General features: G+C 34.7%; 1 protein-coding gene across 1 annotated transcript in view; it reads left to right on the top strand.

The window, feature by feature from the left end:
- LOC114711769 (valine--tRNA ligase, chloroplastic/mitochondrial 2-like) overlaps window positions 1–19,202 on the top strand; it is a 33,422-nt gene extending 14,220 nt beyond the window's left edge. Inside the window, exons 14-24 of the mRNA XM_028896223.1 lie at window positions 376–487; window positions 5,221–5,331; window positions 5,443–5,580; window positions 6,371–6,421; window positions 6,510–6,622; window positions 6,787–6,934; window positions 16,737–16,841; window positions 16,954–17,055; window positions 17,259–17,331; window positions 17,472–17,638; window positions 18,576–19,202. Coding sequence (XP_028752056.1) covers window positions 376–487; window positions 5,221–5,331; window positions 5,443–5,580; window positions 6,371–6,421; window positions 6,510–6,622; window positions 6,787–6,934; window positions 16,737–16,841; window positions 16,954–17,055; window positions 17,259–17,331; window positions 17,472–17,638; window positions 18,576–18,704 — 1,249 coding nt within the window. The 3' untranslated portion in view covers window positions 18,705–19,202. The remainder of the gene's footprint in view (window positions 1–375; window positions 488–5,220; window positions 5,332–5,442; window positions 5,581–6,370; window positions 6,422–6,509; window positions 6,623–6,786; window positions 6,935–16,736; window positions 16,842–16,953; window positions 17,056–17,258; window positions 17,332–17,471; window positions 17,639–18,575) is intronic.
- Window positions 19,203–20,129: the final 927 nt, after the last annotated feature.

The following is a 20,129-nucleotide window of genomic DNA, read 5'->3' as shown; positions in this document are numbered from 1 at the left end:
TTCTAAAAGTGGGATAGTTGGGTCGATTAGTTTTGCTGACGTCAATAGGTTTATCACCACGATGCAATCTAGTTTAGTTTAGAAAGTGACTGAAAACAGAAAAAATGTCAAAATACTAATAGTGACAGCAATTTTTCCTAGAAGGAAAACTGAGCCAAGCGTTATCTCTCCTATGAACATGATAAGTGATTTCATATCTTTCATGCATTTAATGATGTTCATGGAATTGTTGCACCATGCAACAGTTGTGTTTCTGTATGTTTATATATTTTGGTACCCAGCACTTAAACCTGATGTGGCAATCATATTATGAGTTATGTTGTGCTTCTTTTGTTGAAGTTCTTAAAAAACGATTTTTCTTCCATTTCTTGACAGGCATGATATTCTGTTCTTCTGGGTGGCAAGGATGGTAATGATGGGGATTGAGTTCACAGGAACAGTTCCATTTTCGCATGTTTATTTGCATGGACTCATCAGGGATTCACAAGTAATGCTGCGTTATATGTCACTGGGTTATTTTGAATTGAAGAAGTTTTAGAATTGACCTTATAATTTCATTCGATCAGAGCTTAAACATATGTAGGAGAGGATTAGGTTTAATGAAAGATTGATATCCTATCTTATCTCCCTAAAATCACAAAAAAATAAAGGATAAATATATTATTCAAATCTAAACTAATTCGGCTTAGAAATACAGGGCCCAACAATTAATCAAATGATAATTAAATATTAAAAACGGCACTCTCCAACTACCCCCCTCAAGCTGGCAGATAGATGTTAATCATTTCCAGCTTGGAATTCAGCTTCTCAGATCAGTCTTTGCCGAGTACTTTAGTTAAAGTATCAGCTACTTGTTCGGTGGTGTGTATGTAGGATAAGGCAATGGTGTCATCTTCAATATGATCATTGATAAAGTCGTGGTCAATTTCCATATGCTTAGTTAGATCATGTAAAACAGGATTTTGAACAATCCTAATTCTAGCTTTGTTGTCACACCAAACCTTAGCTGGCTCGTTAACTTTAATTCCAAGCTCTCTTAGTACTCTTCTAATCCATACAACCTCACGGGTTGAATTCTGCTTCAGCTGAGCTTCTTGCAACAACACCTTGTTTTTTACTTTTCCAATTCACCAGATTAGCCCAAACATAGCTGCAGAAGCCAGTCATTTAAGGTGCCCATGCGTCGCATATTTCAGTCAAGGAATCAAGAGTGAACTTTCAATATCTATTTTTCCTTGCCTTTTCCTCTGTCTATTTTTCCACCGACTGCCATCTATTTTCTCTTTTACGAACATAATGGAACATGGGAGTGAAAGGCCTAGGAGCAAAAATCTTTTTAGCTACAAGGGGTTTTTTACCCCTAAATATAAGGTTGATGGCTTTCTTGACAAGTTAAAAGCATGCTTGGTAGTAAGAGAGTTCACTTAGACATATATGGCCTAAACCACCAAGAAATATTTGGGGCAATAGTAAAATTGAATACTATCAAAGTTCTACTGTTTGTGGCAACCAACCTACAATGGTTATTTCATCAACTAGATATCAAGAATGCTCTCCTAAATTGAGGACCAAAAGAAGTCTACATGACTTCACCTCTAGGATTTGATAAAGCCAAAAGTGATTAAGCATGCAGGTTCAAGAAGTCTCTATATGGCCTGAAGCAGTCTCCAAATGCATGGTTTGACAGGTTTTCAAAGGTTTTGACGTTAGCAGGCTAGAAATAGAGATAGTTGATCATACGATGTTTGTTAAAGCTGAGGGAGGTAGGAAGTACATTCTTATTGTGTATGTTGATGACATAGTTGTTACAAGAGATCATATTGAGGAAATAGCAAGAATAAAGGCTGTTCTGGGGAAAGAATTTTAAGTCAATGACCTTTGGAACAGATGTAAAATGAAGAGGAACTTATGCTAATCGGAGATCAACTTCTGGTTATTGCTCCTTTGTATGGAGAAATCTAGTTATTTGGAAAATTCAGAAACAATGAGTTATGTCTAAGAGCAATGTTTAGTTCGAATTGAAGGAATTGGTTCAAAAAATAATAGAAGAGCTATGGTTGAAATGAGTCTTGAATGAAATACAAGTTATTGTGGATTTACCATTGAAACTCTATTGTGACAACAAAGGTGCTATAAGCATGGCCTTAAAATCATATTCCATATTTAAGATCTAAGCATGTTTAGGTGGTTAGGCATCTCATTAGAGAAAAGTTGAAGGAATCGTTTGGCTTATCTCGCTGCCAATCTTCAAGCTACAGATGTAACAATAAAGAGATTTTTCAACCCTGCATTTGAGAGTTGTATAAGCAAGTTGGATATGATTAGCACCTATGGTCTTTGTGAATGCTGTGTAAATATTTGTATTTATCATCTTGCATTTATTAAACTCAATTAGTATTTATTCTCTAGGTTTTTTTTCCCTCTCACATATATAGCAATGTAACTCTTTCTTCATAATCAATGAAGAAAGGGATTTTTCCCTCTCAAGTTCACAATTGAACTGAGTAGTTGCTTAGACCTAACTCAATTCAAGATTGTTTTGGTCCAATTTCAACCTATAGTGGGTTTCAATGACAGTGTATATCCACAACGAGTGATAACAATGGTAGTAGGCTTATGGCAGTATGTTGTAGCAAAAATGGAAATGGTTTTCGAACATAGATAATGCAACAACATCATCAAGCCTCATCCCACTAGGTAGGGTTGGCTATATGAATCGCATTATTTTATTGTGTTCTATCAACAACCAAGTCTTTAGATATAATGTTAACCAAAAAGTCTCGTTTAATGATCTTATTGGTGTTCTCCTTATTTTTCCTCTGCCTTTTTTTAAAGGACTTCAAACTGGATGATTTACCTTCCTTACCAGTGCCTCAAATGACTTTCTCTACACATGTGCAGATCACCTCAAACGATGTTTAACTATTTTCTCTTCAACTGGGACCACATCTACTCTTGTTCTGATATTTTCATTTCGAATGTTATCTTTTCTTATATGACCACACATCTATTTTAACATCCTTATTTCTACTATGCCAACTTTATGCCATTGTTTTTCTTTTAGAACCCAACATTCATTGCCATGTAGCATAACTGGTCTTATGGCAGTCCGATTGAATTTTCCATTAAGCTTATGAGATATCTTCTTATCGCAAATAACTCCGGTAGCCTTCCTCTACTCTAACAACCCAGCCTGTATTCTATGAGAAATATCTCCATCAATTTTATTATCCTCGTATTCTAGATATTTGAACTTTGACACCTGAGGAATGATTCGTTTTCTCATCTTAACCTCCGAATTACCACTGACTTGCCTCCTTCTAAAATTGCAATGCATATATTCTGGTTTGTTCTTACTTAAACGAAAACCTTTCGACTCCAGAGTTCTTCGTAACTCTAATCTAGAGTTAGTCTTTCTTTTTTGATTAAGCCATGAGAACCATGTCATCAGTCAAAAAAACATGCATTTAGGGATTTCTTCTTGAATAAGTTTAGTTAGAATGTCTAGAATAAGATTAAACAAGTGAGGACTGAAAGAAGATCCCTGGTGTAGGCCAATCTTGATAGAAAAGTCTTTTGTTTCACCTATATTAATCTTTTATACAACTTACTTGGTCTATATCTCTCTTTTTCCTCTCCTTTTGCTTTGAAATCTTGTAAATATCTCTTCCCCCGCCTTTGTAACTCCTTATAAAACTCCTCATATGTTTTAGTACGTGCTTCACTCACTGCTCTCTGTCTCTTTTTTAGCTAAACAATATCAGTTTTGCATATTATTGCACAAATATATGGCTTTGAAACAATTTCTTTTCTGTTTGATTTTTTCATGTACATTCTCATCCTACCACTAAGTCTCCTTATCTCTCTGACCATGACCTTTGGATTCTCTCAAAATTGTTTTAGTAACCCTATGAACCCTCGCAGCCATCTCCCACTTCTCACCTTTTAATTGTCGCCTCCTGACTGTGGGGTTAACAATTTGGTAATTCTTTTGTTTGATCCTCTTAAAATGCACATTAAGGACAAGTACCCATGTTGAGCAGTCAGCCCATCCCCAAGGATCATTTTACAATTGGTATAAAGCCTTCTGTCCAGATTCTTAGCCAAAAAGAAATCAATATATGGTCTTGAGGCTGCACTCTTGCATGTGATTAAATGCCCCTCTCGTTCCTTTAAAAAAGGTGTTGACAATCTTGATTGTATGTAAGAGAAAAGTTAAGAATAGATTGTTCTTTATTGTTAAGATCCCCAAAGCCAAAACCACCATGAACCCTAACATATTGTCCTGTTTCCTTGCTAACATGTCAATTAAGGTCCCCACTAATAAAAATATTTTCTTTAGCTATTATACTTTGAACCAACCCTTCCATATCTTCCCAGAACTTATCCTTAAGATGTGCTTTTGCCCCTACTTGAGACGTATAGACGTTAATGATATTGATAGTATCCTTTCTAACAATCATTCTTCAAGATAATATTCTATCTTCAATCTTTTTAACTTCCATCACATTCTTCTTCCATGCTCTATCAATGATGATACTAACGCCATTCGTTGTATTCACTTTTCCTGTGTACCAAAGTTTAAACTTTCCAAATTCCATGGAAGTTCCTCCAATTCATTTAGTTTCTTGGAAACACAAGATGCTAATCCTTCTTTTTCTTATAACTCCTGCTACCTCCATAGATTTCCCATACAATGTCCTAATATTCCAAGTACCATATCTAATTTTGCTGTTACGAACTAACTTCTTTAGTCACCTCTGTCTATGAGAGTGTGGTAGCCCTTGTTGATTTAACACTACATCCAAGCAATGATGCAGCTAGTCTAGCTCACTTCTCACTATACTCAAGCCATACAGCGTGTTACTTTTGGGCAACGACTTAGCAGTAGGATAATTACTTCATTGATCCATGTTCATAAGACATAGATAATAAATGAAATTTATTTTTCTGGTTACATATTTAGAGATGAGATGAATAGGGTTCTCAAGTCTTATCCATATATTAATAATAATTGCTAAATATATTATCAAAATGACACACTGCAAAAACAGCGCTTTAAATGCATTTATTCAAATTTCATTTGAGATATTTTATGATTCTGATTTTCTGCCTTCCCTTTTTTTAACGATATGAAGATATTTTATTTTTGGACTTCACACATGAAACACTTGATTCTGGTTTATGTATACTGATTAGGTAATACTTACAACTTTTTAGGGGAGAAAAATGTCTAAAACACTGGGAAATGTGATAGATCCTCTTGACACAATCAAAGATTTTGGGACGGATGCTTTACGATTCACATTGGCTTTAGGAACAGCTGGGCAGGTTTGTTTAGCTTTGTTCTATATTATTACACTTTGTTGATTTTGATATATTTTCTGAGGTATCTTATCAAAAACACTTTTCTGATTGACGGAACAATTTCTTTTCTTTCAGGACCTTAATTTGTCAACTGAAAGGTTGACCTCCAACAAGGCCTTCACAAACAAATTGTGGAATGCTGGCAAATTTATATTACAAAATTTGCCTAATCAGCATGAAACACCTGCTTGGGGAAACATATTGGCTTATAAGGTGATAAGCAATCTTAGTACGGTAGCATTCCACGAACTTTGAACATTGACAAAGATATAGGCATATGGTATGTGCTAATCAGAGGTGTTGCGGCTTCCCTGATGCTATCTTGTTCATAAAGCAGTGCGTTGAATACATATGTAGAGAAGAAAACCCTAAATCTCCTAAGATGACTAGATGCTCAATATCTAGCTAGATATAGAATCCTAGGGTCTAAGCTTTCAAGATATTGAGATAATCTGTGAAATCTACCCCAGGAGATGCATTATTAAAATAATAATAGATCAACTAATAATATTGACAGTAGTAACTTAGTTTCTAGTTTCTTCAACAAGACACAAAAAATATCTAAAATCCTTTGATATGACAACAAATGAAGTGTCTGCGTGTAATTTGGAGTGTCAGCTCATCTCTAATACGAGCCTTCAACATGCATCAGATTGACACAACTTATCTTTTGAAGTGTTTGTGCTTCTCTGGTAGCATCTTCATATATAGCTTTTCGGGGAGTTTGAGGAGAGTTTCGTTGTTAGCAAAAGCTATATTACTATTTTATTTAGGAGAGTTTGCTGTTTGCTTAAAATCCAAATATTAGAACAAGAATAGCACTTACTTGAGTAATTTCTTTTATTTGTAGTATGCCGTGGTCATACTTACCTGGTGTTTTTATTGATTATGACATTTCTCTCGTTCTGATAAAAGTTCAGAGTTATAGCTCTAAAAGCTGGAAAAAGTTGGCTTGTTATATTCTTTTTGCTAAGATATTAATTTATTTTATTTTTCTTTTCAGTTCGACAGAGAAGATTCAGTGTGTAATCTACCATTACCAGAGTGTTGGGTGGTAATGCAATGTTATCTTTCTGTTTTGTTTATTGCTAGATCTTGCACGGTTTTGTGATACCTTTTTATTAAAAGAAAAAAAATTACAGGTGTCAAAACTTCACGTGCTTATTGATTCTGTGACTGCAAGTTATGACAAATTTTCCTTTGGAGAAGTAGGAAGAGAAATATATGATTTCTTTTGGAGTGATTTTGCTGATTGGTATGTTTCTACTTATTTTTAATGTACATTTTGACCCAACGTTGATTGTTTTCATACTAATTTTGCAAAAGATATTTTGTATATGGTGATTTTCTTCCTCTCCTTTTTCCTTGCCTTGATTTGGAATAATGGTATCTGATCTTTCCTTTCAATGCTGTGTTCAGGTACATCGAAGCTAGCAAGGCTCGGCTTTACCAGTCAGGAGATAACGCAGTTGCTTCAACAGCACAGGCTGTTCTGCTTTACACTTTCGAGAATATTCTCAAAATGCTGCATCCTTTCATGCCATTTGTAACGGAGGAGCTATGGCAGGTAAATGTTATGCTGAGGGTTCTTTTCTAAAGTACCTATATGCAGCAAGTATCAGTATATTGGGATTTATTATACACAACTGCCACTAATTATTTGTATAAATTTTACAGTTAAAAGATTTATCTTTTCAAGTTTTTATATCTTTTTAGTCATCCTTTGCAATCATAAGTAAAAATTTAGTGCAAGTTACACAGGCGTCCTTTGGTTTTTGATGAAATTACACTATTCTCTATTTTAAATGGTTTTCAAATTATATGCAAACTTCCTTTGAAATTGATCTTGCACTGAAATTTTTTTTTTAAAATTTTTTGACTAAATACCTTTTTATTCAAATTTTTCTTTAAAAAATTAATTTAAGTTAATGGAATATATTTTAGTTGGAAAAAGGACTAAAGTTTATTTTGTTCCATGGAATGTCTCTATATATATTTTAAAAATAAAGAGGAAGTCTGAAATTCAGGCAAAAAATTACTAAAGGCCTGTGTAATTTACTTTAAAATTAAATTAATTAATTATTTATATCCCATGTCAATAATTGATATGAGAGGTGACGTACAGACCGGTTAGAATCAAGTAATGGACGGATGGTTGATCTAAGTAAGATCTTGAGAGAACTTGTCTCTTACAACTTTAGCCACGAAGACACCATAAGATTGATCAATTCTTTGGTACTGTTGAGTATTCTCACAAGAATACGAGAATGCAAGCAAAGCTCATATAAAAAGAAATAAACTTAATTCTCATTCATTTAAGTTTGAAATTCAAGTACAAAAACGTAGTCTATACATAGGTAACCATAGAAAATTCTAGAATTAGCATCCTAAGATATAAATGCTAGGGAGGATGCCTCATTAATGATTAGTTGACTATGGGAGGTATCATTTATGACATAGAGATAAAAGGAAATAAGTTAAACTTCAAGAACAAGTTTGCTATCTAAAAATAGGAAACTGAAGCAAAGCACAATCTTCTAGAACAATCCTTCACCAAAAGACTTTATTCAAAGCAAATTAAAAAAAACGAAGAAAACTTTCTAAAACCGAATTTAAATCATAATTAATGCATAAAGATGCTTTCTTGACCCTTCTTGAATAAGGCACATGCTTATGGTATTTCAAGTGAATTCTTCAATTTGAACTCCATATGGGCTTTGTACATCATCTTGTTGGGCTTCTAGCAATGTGATCATCATTCTTGGACTCTTTTTATGCTCACTAAAATGTGTTTCCTCCAAATAAGTGGGTTCTAACTCTTTTAGCTCTTTCAAAACCTCCTCCATAGCTTTAGTTGTCATTGGGTATCCAATACCTTGTAGTGGATTTTTTGGAATGTGGGACTCTTTTCCATGCATTTGGGCTTCTTGCTCTTCTTTTGAAACTTGATCTTAATCACACCATACTCCTCCATCATTTCTTTCTTGCTCGAAAGGATTTGTCCTTGAATCTGCAGCATCAAAGAGAGATAAATCAGCCACATTAAAAGTAGCACTAATATTACTATAGGAGCTAGGCAAATCTATTTTATAAGCGTTGCATTGATCCCCTTCAAGACTTGAAAAGGGCCATCTCCTCTTGAGTGTAACTTAGATTTGTGTTGTTGGGGAAATCTCTTTTTACAGGTGTACCCAAACCCAATCGTCAGGCTTAAAGACAATCCTCTGATGACCTTTGTTAGCTTGCTTAGCATATTGTTTATTTTTCCTCTCTAGGGTGGCTCTTACCTTGGTATGTAATCCCTGCATAAACTCAGTCTTTTTCTTGCCATCAAAATTTGTTTGTTCACTAGAAGGTAATGGTAATATATCTAAAGAAGACAAATGACTAAAATCATAAACAACTTCAAATTGAGAGAAGGAAGTAGAAGAGTGAACAACTCTGTTATATACAAACTCAATATGAAGTAAACAATTGACCCAACTCTTCAAGTTCTTTTGAATTATTGCACACAACAAGGTAGTAGGTATTCTATTGACTACCTTATGCTACGTTTGGTATGATGGAACTTGGGCCAAAGAATTGGAAGTGGAAGTGGAACCCATAAATTGAGCTGATTGTTTTGTGTGAACCCACTTCCATGTGGAACCCACTTCCATCAAAAATGATGGAAGTGGGTTCCTTGGATTGGCCGGTGGAATCCATATAAGTTCCATGGAAGTGAAAATTTTTGGACAATATTGTCCCAACTTATGAAATATATGGACATCTTTGCCCCTCTTCCAAATAAAAAAGAAACCATATTATTTTCTCATCTTCGATTGTCTTTTCGCATCCCACAAGCTGGTGGGAGAAAGCAAGGGCTCATTTGAAGACACAGCGAAGACCAGCGGATATCGCAGCAGAGCATAGTGGAAGTTCCAGCAGAGCAAGGGCTTAATTTCTTCCTTTTCATTTAACCAAGCATTATTTTCTTGAACCTTTACCCAGGAGATCAGAACATGAATAAATATTGATGAAAATAAAAAAAGCAATATACAAACTCACAAGTTCTTCTACCGAAAAAAAAAAGAAAAGTTTTCGATCGCAGAAACTTACGGGGGCAAATCTTCGTCTTCAATTCAGATTGGCACAGATGAGGGAACGAAGGCCAAGGAGGAAGGGAAATTGATGGTGTTGCAGTGCCTTATGGAGTATATGAATATGAAATCGGAGAATGCGAGGCAGAGGACGTGAGGCGTAGCGATTTGCTGAAGGAGATAATTGGGCCAAAACGAACGACTAGGGCAAGAGAAATTTCATTATTCTGTTTTATTTTTTTACTTTTTTAATGAGGGCAATAAGGTCTTTTTATGTTACTTTCACACATTTTATCTTTTTTTTAATAAAAAAGTTTATATCAATTCCCCATTCATTTCTATCACACCAAACAAACTTTTAAAGCTCACTTCCAGCCCAATTCCACTTCCACTTCCACTTCCATTTCTACTTCCACTTCCATCAAAAACTTTTCCATCCTACCAAACGAGGCATTAGTTTGCCCATCAGTTTGGGGATGTGTCACAGTAGAAAATAATAATGTAGTTCCTAGCTTACTCCATTAATTCTTCCAAAAATGGTTAAGGAATTTCACATCCCTATCACTCCCAATGATTTTGGACACCATGTAACCTAACAATTTCCTTGAAAAACAAGTCAAGAATATGGATAGCATTATTTGTTTTAAAACATGCAATAAAATGAGCTATTTTACTAAATCTATCAACCATAACAAAGATACTGTCTTTTTCAAATTGAGACCTAGGCAAACCCAACACAAAATTCATAGAAATATCCATCTAGGGTTGGGAAGGCACAGGTAAAAAGAGAATACAAATTATGAGGTTGAACCTTAATTTTGCATGCTTACATGTCACATATTTAGCACAAATAGAAACATCTTTTCAATGAAAGTGTTTATGCAAGAGAGTTAAAGTTTAATCAACACTAAAGTAAGCAATCAAACAACCACCATGAGTTTTTTTTACAAGCAATTCACGTCTAGAGCAATTGGGGATGCACAATTTATCTTTCTTAGAAAGAAACCCATCAGATTTATAAAAGTTATTCACCTCATGTTTTTCAAAAGAAAACTAAATTTTAGAAAAATCACAATCAGACTCACACAACCCTTTCAACAATTCAAATCCAAGTCATCTAGCAAGAAGAGAAGTGATAAGAAAATACCTCCTAAAAAAAAGTATTAGCAACAACATTCTCTTTACCTTGTTTATGTTTGATCACATATGGAAAGGTCTTTATGAACTCCAACCAATGAGCATGTTTTTTGTTGAGCTTCCCTTGAGATTTTGAAAACTTCAGATTTTCATGATCAGAATGAATAATGAACTCCTTGGGTTATAGATAATGCTGCTAAGTTTCTAAAGTTTTTTTCAAAGCATGGAGTTCTTTATTATAAGTAGAGTAATTCAAAGAAACTCCACTTAATTTCTCACTCAAGTAAGTAATATGCCTGGACTCTTGCATTAGAACAACACCAATACCAACTCTAGAAGTATCACATTCCATTTCAAAGATTTTATTAAAATCAGGTAAACACAAAAGTAGTACATTGGTTAATTTTTTTTTTTTTAAAGGTATTAAAAGCTGTTTCTTTTGTTTCACTCTATTTAAATGTCACAAGTTTCTTAACAAGCTCTTTTAGAAGCATAACAATAACTGAAAAATCTTTGACAAACCTCGTATAGAAACTTGCTAATCCATGAAAGTTCCTAATTTTATTGGCATTCTTTGGGGTTGGCCAATTTCTTATAGCTTTTATCTTTTCCTCATCCACACAGATCCCTTGAGCACTTGTAACAGAATCAAGAAATACAGTAGAATATTAGCTATAAAAGCTATTCTCTCTCTGAGTTTGAAACACTTCACACAAGTGAATAACATGGTCATCTATTATTCTATTATAGACAAGAATATCATCAAAGTAGATAACTACAAACTTTCCAATAAATAAACGAAAAATATAATTCATTAAGCTTATAAAAATAAAAAGCATAACTAACTATTTGTACAATCCAAATTTAATTTTAAATGCTCTTTTTCATTCATCTCCCTCTTTTATGTGAATTTGATGGTAACCACTCCTAAGATCAGTTTTAGAGAATAAAGCAGTATCATGCAACTCATCTAACATATCATCTAATCTAGGAATAGGGTAGCGATACTTAATCGTGATTTTCCTTTACTTGCATATTTAGGGCTCTTTTAGCCACCAATGCTTCTCCTGTAATAGGCTTAGTTTCATTAATCTCCAATTCAGAATCAGTCACCAAAAAAAGCATGTCATCATCACTTTTATCACTAGAATGTTCATTGTCATATTCACCATTATCCTTGAGAATAATGGCTTTCTTATTGGGACATTTGGAAGCAATATGTCTGTTTTCACGACATCTAAAATATTGAAGAGAAGGGGTTTCATAAGTAGAAGTTTTAAGAGTCAAGTTTTTTACCACCATCACCCTTGGGCTTCGATTTCTCCTTGGCTGCATTCTTAGCCTTAGAATCCTTCCACTTGGAATTTGATTTAGAGTCCCTCCAGCCATAGAATGAGGATTTGGAGTGTTTCTCTTTAAACTGTTTTTCAATTTTGATGACTTTGTGCACTAACTCTTCCTTATCAACAAAAATGTACATACCAACTTTGTCTCTAATTTTACGTTTCAAACCATCAATAATTTTTGATCATGCTTGATTATTCATCTTCTTGTACTCCAGCATGCATCTTAAGAAGATCGAGTTCATGTACATATTCTTTTACTATCATAGAGTCTTGGTTAAACAGTTGCAACTTTCTATTAAGCTCTCGATAGTAGAAACTGAGAACATACTTTTTGCGCATAAGTTTCTTTAGCTTTTTCCATGTACGAGGTGGACCTTTGCACTTAAGGCACCTTTGAAGCTCTAAATCTTCCTACCAAATAGTAGCATAGTCAGAAACTATAATGAAGCTAGTTTTATCCTCATTTCTTCAGCCCAATCATTCATTTTTAAAATTTGCTCAAATTTCATCCTCTCATCAAGATATTTATCCGAATTGGTATTATTGTTGAAAGTAAGATACTTGATTTTTGGGTCAGCTATGACTACGTTATTTTTGGAATATTTGCTCTTGCTCTTTAAAGAGGATGAACCAGATCAAATGACCTCCTCATCACTACTATTAGCTTTGGATACCTTTGACTCTTCCATTTGGTTGGCGGCAGAAGAGGAATTGGGCCATGGGCCTAAAAACCCTTATCCTAGTTAGCACTAGTTTGAAATTTAAATTTATGATGTAATCTAGTATCCAGGGATATTATTCTGTTTTCATCTTTATTATTTGAATTTGTATTTCCTAGGATCCAGGTCAATCACTAGGATTTCGGCTTATCACTCTCATCTATTCGGGTTTCTATGCTCTATTTGTAACTAGCATCTCATTTGAATAAAACAACAATTCAGAACGATTAGAGTTGTTCATGGTATTAGAGCAAAATGATAACTTTCGGTATGGGCCTACCTAATGATGGAGAAAACAACCCTAGACAATCAGAAACAAACTCCACTGGGTTGGTAGCAACAACAACCAATTCAACTAGCAACGAGAATTCATCCGAGCCCCTCCCTTCGGCCATTACCATTCATCGTCTTAATGGAGACAATTACCTCTAATGGTCTTCTAGTGTGAGATTCTTCATCATAAGCAATGAGAAGTATGGATACCTCACTGTTGCGATAGACAAACACGCAGCTAGCGACCAAAAGTATGCCACTTGGGAAACAAAAAATTCAATGGTGCAGGCATGGTTGATAAATTCAATGACCACTGAAATTAGCACTCACTTTTCTTTCTTCTCAACAGCGAAAAAAGTATGGGATGCTACAAAGGATATGTTTGTTGCCGTCAAAAACAAGGTTGCCATACTCGAGATTGAGTGCTTCCTCCATGATTTCAAGAAAGGTAACTTTTCAGTGATCTAATACTACACTGAATTAATTGTTAAATGGTAGCGACTTGATGCATATGAGCCACATGCTTGGAGTTGCACTGGAGATGCAGCGCTTTATGCTAACATTAAAGAAGAAAAACGCATCTTTAAGTTTCTTCTTGGACTAGGTGCCTCATTTGAAGAAGTACCGGGCAAAATTATGGTGCTTGAGAACTTGCCCCCACTGAGAGAAGTATTCTTTACATTACGTGGTGAACAGAGTCAAAAGAAATTAATTACTGACAGCTCTGTTGAAGCTGTTCAGCCAAGTGCACTAACATCTAAGGGAGCAATCCAAGATGATCACAAAAAACTCAATAAATGGTGTGATCATTGCAAGAAGAAAGGTCACATGAAGGATGTCTGCTGGAAATTACATGGCAGACCTCCAAAGAAAGGAAGGCAAGAAGACCGGGGATACTTAGGCACTACTGAAGGTTCAAGTGAGTCGGAATTCAGCATAGAAGAACTTGATTTACTCAGAAGATTTTTATAGAAACATGATTCCAAAGAAAATATCATTGCAACTGGGTAATATACCCGGTTGCAAATTGATGTGCATGATAAGAGATTATGGATAGTAGATTCTGATGCTACTGACCATATAATTGGAAATTCGAATTTGTTAACAAACATAAGACCTTGCCCTTTCAATATTTTTGTAAAGGTTGTAGATGGTAAAGCATTGAAAGTTGAGGGCCTAGGCATTGCTTATATAACTTCTGAGATAATTTTGTATAACATGTTCTCGGTAGCTGCCAAGCTAGATTGGCCTTACATCAATTAGATGTACAAAATGCATTTTTGAATGGAGATCTCAAAGAAGAGGTCTACATGAAGGTCCCAGAAGGTTTGGGGGAACAGGGAAATCCTACCAAGGCTTGCAGATTACATAAATCCCTCTATGGCCTTAAACAATCACCAAGGGCCTGGTTTGAGAGATTTACAAAGGTGGTAAAAGGTGTAAGATACATCTAATGTCAATTTGATCATACACTATTTGTTAAGTATTCAGGTTTGAAAATAGCTATCTTAATTGTGCATGTTGATGACATTGTAATTATTGGTGATGATTTTGAAGAGATAGATAGTTGAAAATAAACCTGGCAGCAGCATTTGAAGTTAAAGACGTTGGGAACCTAAGGTACTTTCTTGGAATGGAAATTGCTAGATCAAAAAGGGGCATTTTTGTATCCCAAAGAAAATATATTCTCCATCTACTCAAGGAAACAGGTATGCTGGGATCTAAACCATCAACTCCTGTGGATCCATCTGTTAATCTAGAATTAAAAAAAAATGGACTTCTAGCTGGTGCAGAGAGATATAAAAAGACTAGTGGGCAAGCTCATATATTTGTCCCAGACTAGATCTGACATAAGCTTTGCTGTTGGAGCAGTTGGTCAATTTTCAGCACAACCACAAGAATACCATATGGAGGCTATTTATAACCTTCTGTTAGGACAAATCCAAACTCATTGTTGGATTCTTTCCCACTCATCTTTAATCTGAAATGTTAGTTTAAGCAAGGAGAAAAAAAATAAGAATAAAAGACATGTTTTACTCAATCAGTTTGGTCCCACTCGTGGTCCTCTCAAATCTGGCTTTTATATTGAAGTAAAGCACTCTTGTCTTTTACCACCCAAGCTTGTCTTCTATTGTATTCTTGATTGAAACTCAATAAAAACTAAGAGACAATATTAAAAAGTAGTAGCCTTCACAATCAGAAATTGTAAGAGCTGTCAACTATGTGGTGAAAAAAAAGAAATAAGAGATGAAAGAAGAAGTATAGGAAAACAAAGGATGAAATGAAAGGAGGTAAAAAGAAAGTGAGGAGAGAAGTATATGGTGGAAGGAAAAAAAAGATAGAAAAAAATGTGGTAAAGGAAGGAAGAAAGTAAAGAACAAAAATAAGAGTATGAAAATAAAGGAAAATAAGAAAGGTATTACCTTGAGAGAATTTTAAGAAAGTGAATACCTTGTAAGAAAAGAACTCAAATTAGGCAAGTAGTATGAAAAGGAAGGAAAAGGAATAGGAAACAAAAGAATAAAGGAAACTTGAAGAAAGAGGATAGGATAGTAGTAAGAAAAGGAAAGGAATTCAAAATAGGAAACAAAAAAGAAAGAAAAGTAAGTCTTACCACCCAAACTTAAAGATTTAGAAAATTACTTGTGATTTGCAATGGAAGTATTTTCAAAGTAGGAAACGTGCCTTCAATCTTTTTTTCCCCCATGAATTTTCGAATTTCTTTTTTTAGCTTTTTTTTTCTCAATATAAGTGGGCTTTTTTTTTCTTTTTTTTTCTTTTTTTTTTGGCTACTCAAAAGAACAAAGCAAGTTGAACAAATACAAACAATGGGTGGAGAGAAGATGAAAAGGGAAAAAAAAAAAAAAAAGGAATGGAAATAAAGAAGAAGGGAGGAAGACAGAATAAAGAGAACGGAACAAAAAAAAAAAAAGGAAGCAACAAAAAAAAATGAAAACACAAAAGATAGAACTTGAAATCTAGCAAACCTAGCTCTGATGTCACTTGATATGAGGGTGACATACGAACTGGCTAGAATCAAGTAATGAATGAACAGTTGATCTAGGTAAAACCTTAAGAGAACCTGTCTCTTATAATCTTAGCCATGAAGACACCACAAGGTTGATCAATCCTTTGATATTGTCGAGTATTCTCACAAGAGTACGAGGATGCAAGCAAAGTTCACACAGAGAGAAATAAATTCAATTCTCATTCATCTAAGTCTGAAATTCAAGCACAAAAACGTAGCCTATACATAGGCAGCCATAGAACACTCTAGAATTAGCATCCTAAGACATAAATGCTAGGGATAATGCCTCATTAATGATTAGTTAACTATGGGAGGCACCATTTATGACATAGAGATCAAAGGAAATAAATTAAACTTCAAAAACAAGTCTGCTATCTAAAAATAGGAAACTGAAGCAAAATATAATCTTTTAAAATAATTTTTGACCAAAAGGCCTTATTCAAAGCAAATAAGAAAAAGGAAACTTCCTAAAACCGAATTTAAATCATAATTAATGCATAATGATGCATTCTTGTCCCCTTTTGGATGTTCTTGGATGTCACTTATGATCCTTGTCTAAGGCATATGCTTGTCACATGGTATTTCAAGTGAATTATTCAATATGAACTCCATATGGGCCTTGTACATCATTTTGTTAGGCTTCTAGCATTATGATCACCATTCTTGGACTCTTTTTGGGCTTACTAAAATGTGCTTCAGGCTCCAACTTTTTTAGCTCTGTTATTAGAAAATTCAGAGCCTCCTTCGTATCTTTTTTAAATTCCTGATTCCTTTGATTTATCAACAGGCACTTCCTAATCGTAAGAAAGCTCTTATTGTGTCACCTTGGCCTAAGACTCGACTTCCGAGGGACAATAGCTCAATAAAAAAGTTCAAAAATTTGCAAGCTTTGGTGGGTATATATCTTTTTCCTCTTCTCTAATCATATTTAAGGCTGCTTTTTACCATCTTGCTCATATATACAACCTTCCGAGCTTTTAAATATCATTTTGGAATGTGTTCAGGTAAGAGCCATCAGAAATGCTCGGGCAGAATATTCTGTTGAGCCTGCAAAACGTATATCAGCATCTGTAGTTGCAAGCGACGAAGTTATCCAATATATATCTGTAAGTGTAGTTCATATTTGGGGAATTGAAATTAATTTTATCTCTGAACTACTTTTATCTTTTTTTCCCTCTATCACTGTCATCTACATATAAAAACCCTGATAGCCAGGCTGTCTCTTTCCTTTTGTCTGGCTGCATGTGACATGCACTATTCTGTTCTTATGGTATACTGAGTAATTTGTCCTGTATTGTGCCTCACGCAGAAAGAAAGAGATGTTGTAACGCTTCTCTCTCGCCTCGATGTGCAAAAACTTCATTTTACAAATTTCCTTCCAGGCAAGATTCTTCTATATTTTCTCTCATAGCCTGGAGATGTTTTTCCTCTTCCAGTCATTTTAGCCAGTTATTATTATTTCAGTGTAATGAATACTGGTTGTTGAATTGTCTCTTTGGTGGATGTAATAAATATGGTTCAGGGGATGCAGATCGATCGGTTCACCTAGTGGCTGGTGAGGGACTAGAGGCATATCTCCCTTTAGCTGATATGGTTGATATATCAGCAGAAGTTCAACGTCTTTCCAAGCGTCTTTCCAAAATGCAGAAAGAGTATGATGGTTTCGTAGCCAAACTCAGTTCTCCTAACGTATGAATTACTCTCTCTATGGCCTGACCTTCTCTTGACAATATCAACATGTATAGATCATAGTATGCTTATGCTGTTGAAGCGCGAGTTAATATAATAAAGCCTAAAATATTCAGTGCATGCAACAATTCGTGGCTCATCATACGCTATTGTCTTGCTTAAACAAATTGTTGAGTACATAGTTTTTGTTGTAATCTCTAGTATATGATTAATACGTAACTTCTCTTGACTCAATAAATGAATCAATGGAAATTGCGTGCATTAGGAACACAGTTATTTGTGTGATTCTTCTTGTTTTGAGTCTTGGTCCCAACCTATGCATATACATAACAAGGTACTTAGCCAGAAGTAAATCGATTGTTTATTTTCATTAAATAGGGCTTTTTTCCCCCCACTAAAGAAAAGTGCTTTTTTCCACATTGTAAATCATAAATATGGTTTCATGAAATGTAGATTATGTTTTGCTCGGAAATAAGCATGATGGATGGGATAGGGTTGAATATCTGGGTTACTGGGTAGGTTTTGTCCTAAATGCTGATTGATTGATCACTTCATAGAAGACTTCGCATTTCTCTTTGTTACCATTGGGCATGTGAAAAATTAACTTTTGAAGTGCTTGGAGACGTTGAAGTTTCTGGATATAGAAAACTAGTTTTTAAGTTAAAAAAACTTGTTTTGTATACGTCCTATACAACTTGTCAGAAATATATTTTCAGTCTATATTTTAAAATTCCTTTCAACTTTTTGTTTGAGAATCTTCTCAGAAATATGTACACCCTATAATAAATTATTAGTGGTTAGCATCCTCAATAATTGTAGTGTCTGTATTTGGTGTGGCACCATGGTTGCGTAGTCCATGGAAAATTCTTGGGGGAATGAATAATTTTAAAGTAATAATTACCATTTGCTGTTTTTTTGTTGTTGTTGTTTGCTGCAGTTTGTAGAGAAAGCCCCGGGGGATGTGGTCCAAGGACTAAGAGAAAAGGCAGCAGAAGCAGAAGAAAAGATCACTCTGACCAAAAACCGCCTCGAGTTTCTGAAATCTAATGTTCTAGTTTCAAAGTAGGTTTCCCCTGGCGGGTGCACTTCACGTTACGATCTTTTGACTCAACTCATGGTGGAATATTACTGTTCACTCCAGCCATGTTAGGGTGCTTGCCCTTACCAATTTGATGGATGGCTGATGAAAGGATCAGTTTGTTGGCGGCAGTTTTGCTAATGCAGTGAAAACCCTTTATAGATCACCAATTTATTCAAACTCACTAGTTAGAATCAACGAAGTCAGAAAATGTAGATAATCATGTGGTTTTCCTATTCTGCTGTTGGTCAAGAAAAAGTCCCAGTGAATAGGTTTTCCAAAATTTTTGTTGGGCATTGATATTCTGCATCAGTCCATTTACAATTATCAGTACCACATAACACTGGACGTACTGTTATAACCGCCATATTATCATTATCCCATTTTTTTACTTTTTCCTACCAATTGTCAATAATTTTTCACTTGTGATTGATAGTTTGATATCTCACGCAATGTGCCAAGAGGCTTCATGTCCCGAGTTCCTAATTTACTCGGGTTTAATTTAATTTATATATATATTTATCAGTTTTTCTTTTCTTTTTTTTTTTTGGGTTGCAACAAGCGTGTCAAACAGACGGATGGGCCTTCATTAATGCCAAGCCTATGTTGACATCAGCTAGTAATATGTGAGTTTAACCTGCCAACTTGTTATTAAATGAGCATTTTTAACTTGCACCGGGCCTACCACTTGTGTTTATTTTTTCAATTTTATTAATTAATTATATTATGGATAAGGTTTATTTCTGCCCCGGAAGTGCTTACTTTTAGAAAACTTTTTTAGGTTGCCTCATGTTCATCGCGATTCATCATCTCCCACTCAAACAACAATCAAACGTCAGGCATTCAAACCATTTGAGTCTTGTCTTCTTACTTGTCATAAAAAATATTCTCTTCCGCTACTTGGAGCATCATTGCAAAAAAGAACACTCATCACCAGCCAATATGAATACTCAAAAAGTTATAATAGCAACTTTTCCGACAAAGTCTCCAACACCGTTGAAAATCTTTGGAGGAAAACATGATTTTGTTGACAAATTAAATAAATCATATTTCATCATAGACTAAACTAACTTGTTCTTCTCTCTTCTAATAATAACAATCAAATTTCTCTACTTCTAAGTTTCCGGTATGAACCCAAATTGAATTCCCAAATAAAAAAAAAAAAATAGCGGAAGCATAACCAAAACGTAGATTGAAACTGGAAAGATGAACCAAAAATGAGTGGGGAATAGAAATCTTTGAAGCCTAGAAAGTGATAATCACACATGGTAGAGATGACTTGTGAACTATAAAATTGAAAAAAAAGAAAACGAAGGGAAGAACAAGAAACACGTGAGTGTTTTGCATCGAAGAGGCCAGATGTTCCATGTCATTTGGAACTCCTTTAGGACCTGTGTTTACGATTGCTGATGT

Source organism: Neltuma alba, unplaced genomic scaffold, assembly GCF_004799145.2.
Source record: "Neltuma alba isolate B1F8T4 unplaced genomic scaffold, ASM479914v2 tig00000261_pilon, whole genome shotgun sequence".
Classification (NCBI taxonomy): Eukaryota; Viridiplantae; Streptophyta; class Magnoliopsida; order Fabales; family Fabaceae; genus Neltuma; species Neltuma alba.
This window is presented reverse-complemented; position numbering and strand designations above follow the sequence as displayed.